Source organism: Pempheris klunzingeri, chromosome 1, assembly GCF_042242105.1.
Source record: "Pempheris klunzingeri isolate RE-2024b chromosome 1, fPemKlu1.hap1, whole genome shotgun sequence".
Classification (NCBI taxonomy): domain Eukaryota; kingdom Metazoa; phylum Chordata; class Actinopteri; order Acropomatiformes; family Pempheridae; genus Pempheris; species Pempheris klunzingeri.
Window position 1 is genome coordinate 2,984,258 of NC_092012.1, and position 14,787 is coordinate 2,999,044.

The following is a 14,787-nucleotide window of genomic DNA, read 5'->3' on the forward strand; positions in this document are numbered from 1 at the left end:
TAAAGACATCAACAGGTAGAATCAGGAGGATGATTTCTGTACCGGTATCGCCGCCTCTGCATTCAGTTTCCCCCTCATGATCCTCTGCAACGATATGTTAACTGGAAATACACTGAAAAAACACATCAAAGACTACAGAAACAATTATAGAGAGAAACGTATTTGTCAAATTCACTGTAAGAAATAACAGCCACTGAGAAACTCTTACTGTTACGATTGATTTTCACTTTGAGATAACCGTAGAAATATCATAAGTCACTACAATACAGATTTCTGGATATGGTCTTCCCTATGCTACGGCAAATATACTCAAAAGACATATTGAAAGGGCCGCTGGGGTCTACTGGACAATTCTCTATGTCACTATGTCAGCAGGAGGAACAAAGTTCAACACTAGGACTGTCGTTGTTTTGGAAGAGTGACGGAAAGGGAAAACATAGGAGAGAAGAGTCAAACTGATCATAATTGGTGGCCTGTAATGATCAGTTTTGTGTCAGTGAATGGATTAAGTTGATCACCTGTATTGTGACAGACTTGATGTTTGGGATTTGGTGGGAAGAAAAATGTAGTTTGTTGTTGGTGCGCAAACTTGTGCTTTGATTTAGGCCAATTAGAAGCAACCACACATCAATTTTATATTGTTCCAAATGATGTTTTTCTTTCTTTCTTTCTTTTTTTTTTTTTTTTCAGCAATACAATGGGCATTTTGTCTCTGCAAATAAACAAAGACTCCTTTGTCTCACAGGGTTTGGAAAAAAAAAAACCTGCATTCTCCCATCAACAGAGCTGAGAAATAATAATGTAGTGGAGGACGTAGTTGTCAGAAAACTACCTCTGTAACACAAACGGTGATAGCCACGACAAGCTTAGAAACGAAAAAGAAAATCTAGAAAAAAATAGACAGTTATCCAGATCTGCTTTTGGTCAAGTGCCCAAAGCAGAGACAGATTTACACATCAGGCTATAGAAGAAGAAGCAATTAAAAACAGATGTACACCGGGGAGGCCAGGAGAGGGGGGAGAGAGAGAGAGGAAACGACGATCTTAAAACTCGATCTTGCAGGCGGGGAAAGACTCGTCCTGCATGACGACGGTGCTGCTGGACGCCAGGACCATGATGTTGAGCTCCTGCTGCTTCTCATGCGTCTGCTGGTACCAGTCGCGGGTCACCTCCGTGTCGTGGGTGGGGATCAGCGTCACCTGAGAGGGAGACAAGAGGTGAGGAAACGAGAGGGACGGGTGTGACGTGGGCGATAGAAGAGAATAGGAAAGCTGGTTTCCACAGTGTGTGATTATCAAGATAATTAATGTTTTACACAAGCACATCTACATTAGTTCACTTTTTTGTGCAGTGGAAGTAAATCAGAGCCAATCTAGAGCATTTTTACCTTTGAGACTTGATGGGGAAGTAAGTTTGAAGTGGCAAATATCAGGATTCACCCGCTTAGTTTTTACTTTGCTCTCAATCTAACATCTCTTTTCATGCAGGGCTCCAACTTCTCTGATGATAATACAGCAAACCTCAAGGTTGTATCCAGCTGATGATGTTATTATATGCAATATGAAGTAAATATCGATTGCAGATGCATAATGCTCGTCTGTGTTTACAGGAAAATGCATCAGCACAACCAAAACAGGAAGAGGGCAGCTTTCTGTAGCTATGTCAAGTAGCTGAAATGGTGGAACAACCAAAGAAACTGTGGAGAACTCATGACTGTTACCATTTGGAGGAAAAGCAGGTGATAACATTCAGAGCTCGGAAGAAACAAACAGTAAATGAAAAGCGTATGGAGGCCAACAGACACACATTTTGTAACTTCCAAAGACGAAACATTGCAATCAAAGTCAACACCATCTTAAAAATGATCAAAAAACTTATGTGAAACCCTGAAACACCATAGAAGTAAGTACACCAACTTAGAATGCAAGTCAGCCTTAGTGTCAAACTAAGTGGAGTCGGAAAAGTTACCTGTAGGTTTGATCCCCACTGAGCTTTGCCATCCAACAGTGCATCAAGGACCCCTCGGCTTGGCTCACCACTTGCTGCATCGTTCCCGCTCACCACATAGTATGCCGAGCGAATGCGTTTGAAAAACTCTTGGTCCACGTTCTTGGCACTGCAGTGGTTGGGAATGTAGGCCAAGTCCACGTAAATAGGAAGGCCAGGAGCAGCTCCAGAGCCGGACTTCTGAGAACCTGGGTGGGAGAGCAAACCCAAACTGTCAGTATGTGCAAGAAGGTTTATTCTAACAGTGTTTTATAGAGTTAGATATTAATTATAGGTTTTCAGGATTCTCTTTTAAATGAATCTGCTCACCTGAACTGGTCTTGACACCGTTAGTCAGCCCCTTGCCGGGGTTGTAGCTCGACCTGGAGAGGTCATCGTCTTTGGAGCCCTGCCCATCCGACAGACGAGACATACGTGAGCTCTTGTCTGTCTCCTTCTTCTTCAGCGAGGCACTGCGAGGAGATGGCGTCTGTTTGACAGGCATGGGAGACTTCTTGCGCCTGGCTGGGGATGATGATTTGGTTTTCCCCGAAGCCTTCTTTAACCCCTTGGCTTTTGGCTCTTTCTTAACTGAGCCATTATCCAAAGAGTCAGGATCCACCATGCAAACGTCTGGGTGTGGGGGGTGAGGGTAGGGGTCCATAAGGGGAGCAGGAGGAGGGTCATGGCTCCTCCTAGAGGAATGATGGCTGCCTCCTCCCGTGGCAGATAATTTATCAACAGGCATGTAGTCTGCGTCCTCATCTGAGTCCATGTTACCTTCACCAGTGACCGAGGGGTATTCTTCAGTGCCTGGAGGCACATCAGAGTCTGACTGGGAGGCTAAAGACTCACTGACGGAGGTGGGCGGTGTGTCCTCTGTGGCCAGACCCAGCCCTGCCGACATGCCACCAACATGGTGCAGAGAGCTGCTGTCCCCACTGTGATGATGGGGCTGTTTGTGAGCCCTTCTCTTGACCGACAGATCGTGCTCCTCGCCCTCCTGCGACTGGTCACTTCTGCGCCCTTGCTCGTCATCATCCTCGTCACTGGATAACTGCCGCATGCATGGGTTTATGAAGGAAGGTGAGAGGTCCTCTTTGCGCTGCCGGCACTCAGAGGAGGAATATCCAGGAGAGGTGCGACTTTTATAAGAGGAGGTGGCTCCCATGGGCACATCACCTGCAAGATCCTGATCGCTGTCATCATCATCGTCGTCGTCATCCTGCCCTCCGCGACTGCACTCCTCAGCGTAAAACGGTGAGCGAAATGGCTGATCAGTTGAAGAGAGAGAGAGCGGGCGGGCTGGGTGCTCTGGCTCCATCTCACACTCCTCTTCAAACTCATCGTCATGACGATAATGGGGAGGGGAGTCTCCGGGCACCATTCCCATCTGGGGTTTTGGCATCTCCCACTCGTAAGAGCTCCTGTAACCTGTCGCTCCCTCTCTGGGCTCCACCTTGGCTGGGCCTGAAGACGCACCACTGGCTACTGCTCCAGCGGGGAGGGTGGAGCTGACCTCGGTGGGACCGTTGGCTGTGTCTGGCTTGCTGGCCTGGAGAGGTGAAGGCATGTAGGAGCAAAGAACGTCAGGGAGCGCACCACCTATCTTTTCACTGACAGCTGGAGCAACAGGCTTGTCAGAAAACGAGAGGCTACCAGCCAGGCCGCTGGAAGGCGACCTTCGAGTCATCTCCCGCATGTAAGCCTCCTCATCCTCTTCCTCACTGCTGTCAGTCTCCTCAAAGTAATGCTTGCCTTCGATGTCTGGGCGTGGTGAGGAAGTGACACCAAACAGAGCGGCGCTGGCTGCCTCTTTGTCCTTAGAGAGCTCTGCAGGTTGAGAGAACGGTCCTGCTGAGGCCCCAAACCCAACAGCTGTGTCCAGCTTGGACCCTTCAGACCATTCAGGCTTATAGAAGCAGTCTGATTGAGGGCCTTTGTCCGTCACTCCACCTAATGAAGTCGTATGCTCCTTCTTGTCCTCAGCAAAGGCAGTGGTCGAGAGTGTGGGGAAGGATTTGACCTCCTCGAATGGGCTGAGGGGTGAGAAGCGGGCTAAACTAGAGGTGGACTCAGCCGTGGTTGTGGTGGTCATCTGTTTTTCAGACACTTCTAGGTAGTCGTCTTTGGTGCCAGCTGAGCTGGAGAAGGGAGAATCCATGACCAACGAGTGTTCATCTTTAAAGGAGGAGTACTCAAAGAGAGGCTCGGCAGGTGTCTCCAGCTCCTCTCCAAACTGACGGCTGGTGGAGAGGGAGCCTGAGGTGGAGGAGGAGTAGCTATAAGCCGAGGAAGAGGAGTACCCGGGAGCAGCGGTGGTCGTGTACTGAAAGCTTGTGTCCAGTGATCGCTTACTCAGAAGGTCTGGTGTCTTCTGTTTCTCAAAATCAGGATCAGCTCTGTCGCTCTGATAATAACTGTCTTCTGTTGATTTCAAAGTGAAATCCCCTTTAGCTTTCTCTGTGGTCTGACTTGACAAAAATGAGTCTTTCTCTCCACTTCCATACGAGTACTCGAACCCTGAGGAGTAACCAGAGAAACCTGTAGCCCCTAAATCCATTGGCTTTTCACTGAAGGATGAGGAGTCGACCTTAGCTACACCCTCAGCCTTTGTGGGTGAACTAGAGCTGCTTTCTTTCACACTTGTTGGCATCCCCTGACTGTTATAGCCGTATCCAGCCATAGAAACCATGAATTCAGGCCTATTTGAGCCCAACATTTCACTGATTGGACTTTTTACTTCCTTCTCAGACTTCTCTTTGGCACCTTTCTCTACATCTGAATCAACAGCACCTTCGTCGTCCTCGTCCTCCTCATCATCTTCATCCTCATCATCATATTCATCGATAACTTCGTCATCATCGTAGTCCTCCTCATCCCTTGCTGTTAGTTTGCGCATATCGACCTCCAAACACGCTCCTTTCTCGCCGTAACCTGTGGCAGCAGGTTTGCCTGCATCAAATGCTGCCTGGGGTTTTGTGCCGTCAGTCTGGCTTTTAAAAGAGGAGTCTTTTTCTGATGACAGAGACGTAGCTGAGGCCTCGGGTCTGTCAGCCACTGAAGGGAATCGGCTACCTGTGCTGTATTCAAACGTCTCCTTTCCTTTGACCTCTTTTTCAAATGGAGGTGTAGCAGAAGGGCTCTTGGAGTCGAGCCATGATGAGGCGGAGGACTCTTTCCCATAAGAAGCCGTAAATCCCTCCTTCTCTAAAACCTTCTCCGTGGCCATTACTGGAGACGGGGGCTTGTGTTCGTCCTTTGCAATGTCCTTTTCTGCCTTATCTAAGGACTCCTGGTGATATGATTCAGAGTCCACTGAGCTTGTTTTACTGTCATAAATGTCGCTGTAAGAGAATGTCTTGCCGTGCACATAGGGAGTGTCTTGTCTTATATAAATTGCCTTTTCTTTGCTCTCCTTCTCTGGAAAATCATAGAGACTGAAATGAACACTTTTCTCAGACTCTTTAAGAGCAGAATCAGTTTTGTCTGCACTTTCATTTTTTAAGTCTGCTTTGCCTTGATCTGCTGAGGGCTTAGATCCTACCCCACCAGGGAAATCGTCATCTTTTTCATCTTCATCTTCGTTTTCATCTTCATCTGAGTACATCACTTGGGGTTTTGGTTTCTCTGCTGTGCTAAAAGACACTTGTGTCTTATCCGTGCCCTTGATTTCTGTTTCTATCTTTGCAGATTTTGCCTCAAAGGTGAAGTCGTCATCCAAGAAGCATCCCTCTTTTGCCTCCATAAGCTTGGCCTTAACAGTAGGCTGTAGATCTTTTTTGGTGTAATAGCCATCTTCATCCTCATTGTCTTCATTTGACTCTTCCGACGATTCAAGCGCCGTCTTGTCACCAAGTAGACTAAGAGAGGAGGTATTGTCTAAGACTGTGGCTGATTTCTCTGTTTTCTGGGAGTCAGCTTTAACGTCGGTCACTGCCTCATCTTTGTCTTCTGTCTTAAATGGTTTGTCATCTGTCGGAGAGTAGCCACTGCTTGTAGGCACAGACTGCGTCGGTGAGGCCAGTCTCATTGTGCTGTCATCTGGACTTAGACATCTTTCCTCACTCTCCTGCCTGGAGTGGGACTCCAACCCTGAGGAGAAAGATGGAGGTGGCGAAATTGGCTTTATATCAGCACCGATCTTAAATCCTTCTGTGCTAAAGACGGCCTGGTTTTCTTTGACAGCCTGTGTGGGAGAATACTTCATGGTAGAGAACGGAGACGGGGAAAAAGTCGCGGAGGGAGATTTCTCTTTCTCCTGGAGCATCATGGAGGCGGCATGCTCATAACCCTCCTGGAGTTTACCCAGAGGGATGTCAACATTTGGAGTCTGGTCCTCGTCCTCGTCTTCCTCATCATCTTCTTCTTCATGGGCCAATTTGCTCTTTGCGTCACCCTCCATCTCGGGAATGTTGGGCTGGTACTCATCAGAGGAGGGAGACTTAAAGCACTTGTCATCCTCTAGAGAGGAGGTGGGTGAGATGGTTCCTGCTGAGTGGAGGTAGTCCTTCCCCTGGATAGCCTCAGCGCGAGAGGGGAGACTGTTGATGGTGTCCAGCAGGAGAGAGTTCCTTCCAGCTTCCTCGGTCTGAGGCGCTGTCACAGAGGCTATCGACTGGTCCTCAGCAACAGACGTGGCAAAGGAGGACAGTTTGTCATATTCTGTGATGGATGTCGCTGAAGAGATGTGCTCCTCCTCTGCAAGAGGAGCAGCAATGATGGCAGGGTAAGGTGCAAGCTCAGGCTCGTGACCTCCCATGAAGGCTTTGGGTTTGACATCTGCAACATCAGACACAGCAGAGCTCTTCATCTCTTTCATGCCATGCATGGACTCAAAGGTGCCAGGGACGTCCGGCACAGAGACGTCATAAGAGCCCACATCATATCGCAGCTGGGGGATCCTGTCTTCTGTTTCCTCGTGGATCTCCTCATCAGAGATGGTCTGTTCAGTCTCGGAATAACCAGGGATGGTCTCGTCTTGGATGAAGGAGAACTGCTCCGAAGCAGTGGCTGCTACTTGCCCAGACAGGGCTGTGCTTGATAAAGCTTTTTGCTCAGATGGTTTTGTGTCCCACTCCTTTCCATTTTTCTCCTTTTTCGCCTCTTCTGTTTTATATTTCAGGACCTCCTCATCTTCTGTTCCCTCAAGTTCGGCTTTTTCGATTACATCACCCTCCTCCTCTGAGCTGTCACTCTTCTTTGATCTGTCTCTCATCTCAGCCTTTATGGGGTATTTGTCATATTTCTCCATTTTCTCCTCTTCATACTTCTTGTCAAAGCTGTTGACAACCTGTTCAGTTGTTCCTTTGTCTTTGCTGGCTTCTTCCTGTTTGCCCGGGGATTTGGGTGAAGCAGACTTTATCTCGGTGGCTGTGGATATGACCTTCTCCTCGGGGAAAACTAAGGAGGAAACTTTAGTATCTGTGTACAATGAATGCCCAGAAATCACATCATTCTGGATTGGCACAGTCTGGACTTTGGACAGCTCCTCATGCTTCAGAGCCTCAAAGTCCTCAGTGAGGTCTTCTGGGGAGGACACTATGGACCTGTCAGCCAAAGCTGCTGCTGCGACCTCTTCAGGAATGTTCTTTGGGACTGGCTTTTTCTGATTTGCTTCCTCCTTAACTACTTTATTTTTGTCTGTCTTGGGCTTAGCCTGAGTCTTGGCCTTGTGCAGAGTTTTTCTCACTTCAGGGGTAAACGGCTTCAGGTCAGGTTTGGTGATTTTTCTCAGCTCTGGTTTACTTGGGTCCTTCTTTTTATCCTCCTTGGCTTTACTTTCTTTTTTCTCTTCTTTCCTTATGTTTTCATCTTTCTTCACTTCACGTTTCTCTTTCTTAATTTCTTTTTTCTCTTTGTCTTTCTTTTCATCCATCTTGGATGCTTTCTCCTGCTTGGCAGTTTTTTCTTTGGGCACTTTCTTTTTCTCTGACTTTTTGTCTCCTACAGGGGCCACCTCACTGTTTTTCTGTTGCTTGGTGGCTTTCAGGCTTTCGCTTTTGGCTTTCTTCTCCTCTGTCTTTTCTACTTTATTCTCTTTAGCGATTTCACTCTTGGGCTCTTCCTCCTGCCCACTGGCCTCTTTCTTTGAGGTTTTAGAGTGTGGTTTGGGCGAAGATTTGAGACTCTCTTTGCTGTCAGTTCTTGATCTCATTTTAGTTTGTTTGATGATGGGAGGAGGTGCACCAGATGATATGTCTTTTTGGGTAGCCACTGGGTATCGCAGGAAGTCCAGATGTTTCAGTTTCTCGAGGCCCTCAAAGATTTTATTCTGGGGTGCATTTCCTGGGAAAAGCACCCTGACTATCTTCTCTGTTGGACGGTGAGGAATCCAAACAATGAGAGCGGTAACTGATGTCAAATAGGGGACAGATATTTCTCCTTCTTTTCCATTGGGCATCACAATCCCTGTCTTGGCTTTGCTGTTTCCAGCCCATTTCTGCATTAGAAACTGCATCTCTTTGCTTTCCTTTACGGGGTTTAAGACATACATGTCTAACTTTCCCACACCGAGTTTGTGGAATAGTGTGATGGGTTCAATGGTGTTGCTGACTACCCTGTGAAGAGGCTCAGGCGTGATACCAAGCTTGTTGAGGTACTGCAGTGTAAGAGATGCCTCCTCAATGCTTCGCTTCACTTTCAGCGTGGATTCAGGCATTCGAAGCTTCTCTGGGACGTTGAAAAACACGATCCCCAGCTCAGGAGAGATCAGGTTCTTCATCCAGTCACCGTTGCTGCTGGAGCCAGACCCTTGGTTACGCTCCTCCTCTTGCTCTGCTATCTTTCTCTGGAACAACCCATTGATGCCAGGGAGGTTGTCTGCACCAATATGGGTGAGCAGAACAGAGTCGATCCTGTCCAGGTGGCGAACCAGCTTCCAGAAGCAAGACTTCCGATCAGATCCTCCATCCACCAGGATGTTGAATCCGTTGACGGCGAACAAAGCAGAGTCTCCCCTGCCTCCAGGGAAGATGTAGCAGCAGGGTTTGGACAGCTTCAGGAAACCTCCAGATGTTGGCGGCTCCAGAAGGTCAAAGGACGACGGCACATCCACCGTCTCTGAGACATAATCGGTGAACTCTGTGACTCCGTCCATGTCGGGGAGGTGGGGTTCAGGGTTCAGGCGGTATTCCAGAAGATTTTGGAGTGACTGCTGCTCCTGGCTTTGGCCCAGGGAGCTCCAGCCCCCGTCTCCCTGACAGCAAACAGTAAGCCTGGACGACTGCTCTGAAGAGGCCCTGGACAGGAGTTCAACCACCTGGGAACACAGTAAAAGTGAAAAACTACCTAAAGTAACGATGTGCTTGCAAGCTTTATAGTAATAGTTGATCCATACATGCAGACTATAAAGAAGTATTTGGAATAGAAAGCCCACTCGGCTTACTTGAGGGCTGGAGACGATGTCGGAGAAGTGCTGCCAGGTGAACGCTCCTCCTTGCAGTAGGATGTCACCCCCCTGCTCAGAGCTCTGGCCACTCAGTATCAGCAACTTACTCCCGGCAGAGTCAGTGATCAGTGAGCGAATCTGGGTAGAGTACAGAATAACCCCTTTAACAACTGCTAACATTTATGCTTTTTGCAATAATAAATCTTCCATACTGTCAGTCATCAAGATCAAAACCAAATGAGTCAAATGCTTCAGTACTGGAGAGATAAAAAACCTTTTTGGAATAAGAAAATGCGAGCAATTTATATTATTATATATTTTTAATTGAGTGATATTAAGACAAGTTAAAGAATAGACATAATTTAAGTATTCAAAGTTGATACTGCAGCAATGAGTACGAGACCAAAGGTCTGAAATAAGTTTAGAAAAGACTTTTCATACATTCTTTCAGTGATATAAGTTTAACCATCATACTACACTAGACAAACATAACAGTGAGAACATCAAGGCTAACTCATTTCCAAATGATTATTTTCATATTTCACCACAAGAGGAAGGCGAAGCTGACACCTGACTCATTTTCACACTAACAGTCAAGCAAATCTGACACTTCTGAGTGGGTTTATTTATAGGCAGAATATCAAAGTGTCTGTGTCTCACACTGTGGGGCTTCAGCTGAGAGTGACACAGTGCTTTCCTGTTAATCAACAAAGGGATGATTACTAGCAGGAGAGAGATGGGCCTCCCATTGGGGCTGAATGGTGAACGGCAGGTGCTGTGAGACCAAGTAGGACTCAGACTGAACACTTTGGCCTGAAACTCCTCAGTGTGATTAGAATAAAAGATACAAAGCATTTCCAAGTGTCCTGCAGGAGTCGGAGCGTTTGTTCGTCGTCGTGTCCGTGTGTGACTCACCTCTGAGGCAGCGGCCTCTTCGGATGGGTTCACCAGCACCACTGTCTGGAGGACATCACTCTGATACTGGAGAACCCGCTGGCCTGCAGGAAGCACAGATGATAAAATCTCATGAGCACACTGCGGCCAAATAATGACAAGCAAGGAAAAACAAGCAAAACATCACAGAGTTAGAGCTGCTCGTCCACAAATCTACCGCACGTAAACATGGTTAGAAAATAGTCTTTGGCAGGAAACAACCACACAATATATAAAAAAAATATATAATTTATGCTTCATTTTCTGTTTGTTAGCTGACAGCATTGACACCATTCTCATGTCCTTAGAAAGAAGGAGGAGGAAGCCAAGAAAAAATGTCCGTCACTCTAACTGACATCGTTCATCTCATCACAATCAGTTCCACCAATGAACCCTTTTCCCCCTCGTCACTGTCGCTGACAATTACGGCACCATACTGCCGCTTTTTGCCACTTGCATGGGCATCAGTTCAGGGTGGCTGCCAGATGAACCCCATGGGACATTAGTTGACCTTAGCAAACATGTAAACGTCCTAGAATCAGACTACCCTCTGCTAAAGGAGACAAGAAAGGGATCATTGAGGCACTTTTCCTTAACATTTAGAGAATTCAACTGCAGCTTAGATCCTTCTAGCTCATTTCACTCAATCAGGATCCTTCCTCAGCGAAAAAGACTATTTAACTGCAGCAAAATTGGCGAAGTAGTTGGACCATTGCCATCATCCCTCACTTCTAGCATGGCTAAAAAGGGTCAAACTGTATGAGATGGGGTTGAACATAAACATATATTATAACGTGTGCAATCCATTTCTGATTGAGCTCAAAAGCAGAATCGCTGTGATCAGAGCTGCTTGTTAACTTAGAAGAAAAACAACGTTTCTGTATGACCTGTGTCATGTACTGACAATACAACAACGTCCAGCCTTCCAGCATCTGCCAGCACAACTCCCCTTCACGTACGGCTGAGCATAAGCACCTTCAACCCCGCCCTGCCTCCTCTTTTGCTCTCTTGCCGTCTCACTCCTCCGCTGGCACCAACTAAAGCCACCCGGCGAGTTTAATCCTGGAAATATGCTCCTTTCATACACACACACACAACAATAACGCAAAAAATAATCCTTCAGCCACAAGCTTCATTGGCTGTTGCTATGGAGATGCTTCTCAGGCTGTTGCTGCTAGCTGAGTTACACTGACCCAGTCTTGGCTGAGGGAGACGCATTGCAGCATTTCTGTGAGAGGGAGGGGAGGCTCGTACTGCATGAGAGTATGCATGGAGCGTCACATAGTACGGGAGGTGAAGGCGAGTGCCAGAGCAGCAGCAGCAGCAGCATCGAAAGCATGCAGGCGCTTCATCAGAGGTTCTATATTTAGCATGAAAGATGTTGCTGGCTCTTCTTCCAGTGGAGGAGCTGTCACAGGGTGTTTATCTCTCCTTTCCCTGCTGAAGGAGGAGCAGGAAAGGGCAGCGAGGGGTGAAAAAAACGAACCAAGCACTGGGAGAAATCCTCACGTGGACGATAAACAAGTCACAGATGCACGAGACACTTTCGCAGTTTTAGCAGCATCATGAGCCAGTGTGTGCAAACTAACAGCCAACATCAGATCAGCGGTGTGTTTAGTGAGTAAACACGCTGTGGCCCAGTTTATAGATGCTGCTGGTTTGCTGTCACATTCTCACCTGAAATATTCACAATCTGAATTTGCTCAGCTGCTGATCAAATTAAGTCCTGTGGAACTAATCGTTGTGCTGCTGTTTTTATTTTTTATTTTTCTATATGCAGCATGGGCATTGTAGAGTAATGAATCTAGTCTAACTAGTGCTGGTTGAAAAAACAAGGCCAATATTGACATTCAGGTTATTTATCTTCACCTCAGTATGTTAATGAAGACTGGGAGCTGTGTTGATGTGTTGAAGTGAAAGAAAATGACCAGCAGTTGGAGCTTCTCTCCTGCCAGCTAACAAACATGCTAAACATTTAGCTCCACTGTTTGCTTACTCCAGTTTTCAGCAGGATTTCAGGTTGGATCAAATCTTGAAAATGGGACTTGATCTTGATGAAACCTTCAGTATGTGTTGTTCAAAACCTTTTAGTAGAATTGGGATGCCACTGATCCAAAATAAGGATTTTAGGGTCAAAATATAACAATAAAACTTTAAATAATACAACATTTGTATCATGTAGCATATATAGATTCATCTATATGTCGTGCTTGTTTATTTAACCACTGATAATGTAGATTAAATAGACATTAGGCTACCTATTGTGTGTGTTTTTAAAAAGATGATTGGTTTTGTCCCCATAAAATTATCCTCCAAGTAGCTGCCTCGTCAAATAAAAGCACTTAAAGTGACCCCACGCTGGCTTTTCTACCTTTTCCACATCAGCCCACATTATGTTATGTAGTCCCACTAAGAGCGCTGCTCATCCAGAATTGGTAAAAAAAGTTTCTTTCTGATACGAAAAACCAGCACCAAAGTAAAATGGATTAGAATGCGGATCATTGTGATCCAGATTAAACCTTTTCACTGCGGACATTTTGACAAAGCAGGAAAAGCACATCAACGCTGGCTCTATTCCTTCAGGTGTCCCACAGTAAGAGGTGTTAGTGAATATGGGCCTGGTTCACCTGAATGGAATCCATTCAATCCATCCATCAATGTGATTATTTCCACCTGCGCTTTGCTGCTGTGAAAAGAGTGTAAACCTCACGTGGAGCAATAACTGGGATAATTAAACAGGTCCAGAGTCTGACAGTAATGGACTTGTGCTTCAGTGTTGGACCCTTGTGATTAATTTGGACTTCCAGGCTGCTCTGAAGGTAAAGAAACACCTTAAACATGTCATTTGTACCTGGATTCATTTTATGAGGCTGATTCTAACAGTGAGGTAACCAAGGTCACTGACATCCTGTGCTCTACACTGTCCCTACAATATGAAACAGTGGCTCCCAACTCAGGGGCTCAGGACTGTAGAAAAGAAGTTGACTCCACTGGCTGCAAACAGAAGTCTGATTGGATGGAAGTCAATGAGAAAATGAGCCAATTTCTCGCTTCATTTATCAGCTCAGTAAATGTTTTCCTGATGAGTTTATGGTCTCGGTCGCTAGTTTACAGTCTTCTTCAACACAGCAGGATGTTCATTTAGTAAATTATGGTCCCATTTAGAGGAAAATAGACCACTGGGTGACGTCATGTCCATTTCTAATATCCAGTCTACGATCAGGAGAAGATGAAGCTGAATGATCACATGGTTAAAAGCACAGCACAAAATTATATTCTTTTTTTTTTTAAAAACATTAAAACAACAATACCAGATACATTTTCTACTTCTCAGGATTTCGTTAAGTGCCTATTATCTATTCTTTTAGTTGGGGAAAGTGATGAAACGACCATTACTTTCTCTTTTGACAGAGAAAGTGATGTTTAATAACGGATTCTGACAGCTTTATTTCGGAGAATGTGCTTCACGTTCACTTCATCTATTGTTTTCTCTTCTCTTTTAGGGCCTTTAACTGTTCTAACGCAGCATTAATCAGAGCCGTGCACTGACACCAGAGGAGGAACCTGAGAGACAAAGAGGGCCGGTCTGGAGAGGAGATATAACCTTGACGTGGTGGACCGGTAAGAGGCACCACGAGCTGCCGTTATCAGAGACAAACTGTGCAAGCAGGATTTAAAATAGACTCGGTTTTACCTGCACTGGCTGCGGGATGCTTGAACATTTAAGGCAAAAACACAAAATGTTTGACGAAATGTTCTGAAAAGCCTGTTTTTAAAATATAATAATAAATAAGTTAATCTATTAACACAAAAAGTCATACAGATACTTTAGCTACATGTAGCACCATCTAAAATTTAGTTCAATTTAGTCTTCATTATTATTTTCTCCACTAAAAGATTCATCATTTGGACGATATCATGACAGAAAACGGCCCAGCGCTCCCTCCAGATACCATTAAGATGACTTTTGTCCGACCAGCAATCCAAAACACAAAGATATTTAGATTAAAATGATTTTAAATGGGAAAAAATATATAGAAAAACCATTAAATCTTTACAATCTAGCAGCTGGAACTAAGTAACGTTTAGCTTTTCTACTTGAAAATGACTTGACTGTTATCAGAATTATTAATAATAATAATAATAATAATAATAATGCATTTTATTTGTAGTGCACTTTACATTAGCAAATCTTAAAGTGCTACATAAAACACCAATAGGCAAATTACTGTCCAATGCTGATCAACAAATCAATAGATGAATCAACTTTATTCCTAAAAACACCAAATAATTTGGTACCAGCTCTTAATATTTTATAGTTTCTGACACATTTCTGTCAACAACAACTATTATTATTATTGTTATTAGATCATTTGAAGGTTGTCACAGATGAGGTCATGTTTGTGTGGAGATGAGATGGAAAGCAGAGTGGGGCTCCGATGCCTCATGGCCCATAATTCCTTGCTGCTCCCTTGTGT

The 14,787-nt window shown here is 45.4% G+C and overlaps 1 protein-coding gene across 1 annotated transcript in view; it reads right to left on the reverse strand.

Annotated features, from left to right (window-relative positions):
• Positions 1-1,043: 1,043 nt before the first annotated feature.
• Positions 1,044-14,787, reverse strand: part of map1aa (microtubule-associated protein 1Aa) — a 37,103-nt gene continuing 23,359 nt past the window's right edge. Inside the window, exons 3-7 of the mRNA XM_070833568.1 lie at positions 10,292-10,374; positions 9,374-9,514; positions 2,317-9,247; positions 1,969-2,195; positions 1,044-1,199 (exon numbers count right to left, since the gene is read on the reverse strand). Coding sequence (XP_070689669.1) covers positions 1,044-1,199; positions 1,969-2,195; positions 2,317-9,247; positions 9,374-9,514; positions 10,292-10,374 — 7,538 coding nt within the window. The remainder of the gene's footprint in view (positions 1,200-1,968; positions 2,196-2,316; positions 9,248-9,373; positions 9,515-10,291; positions 10,375-14,787) is intronic.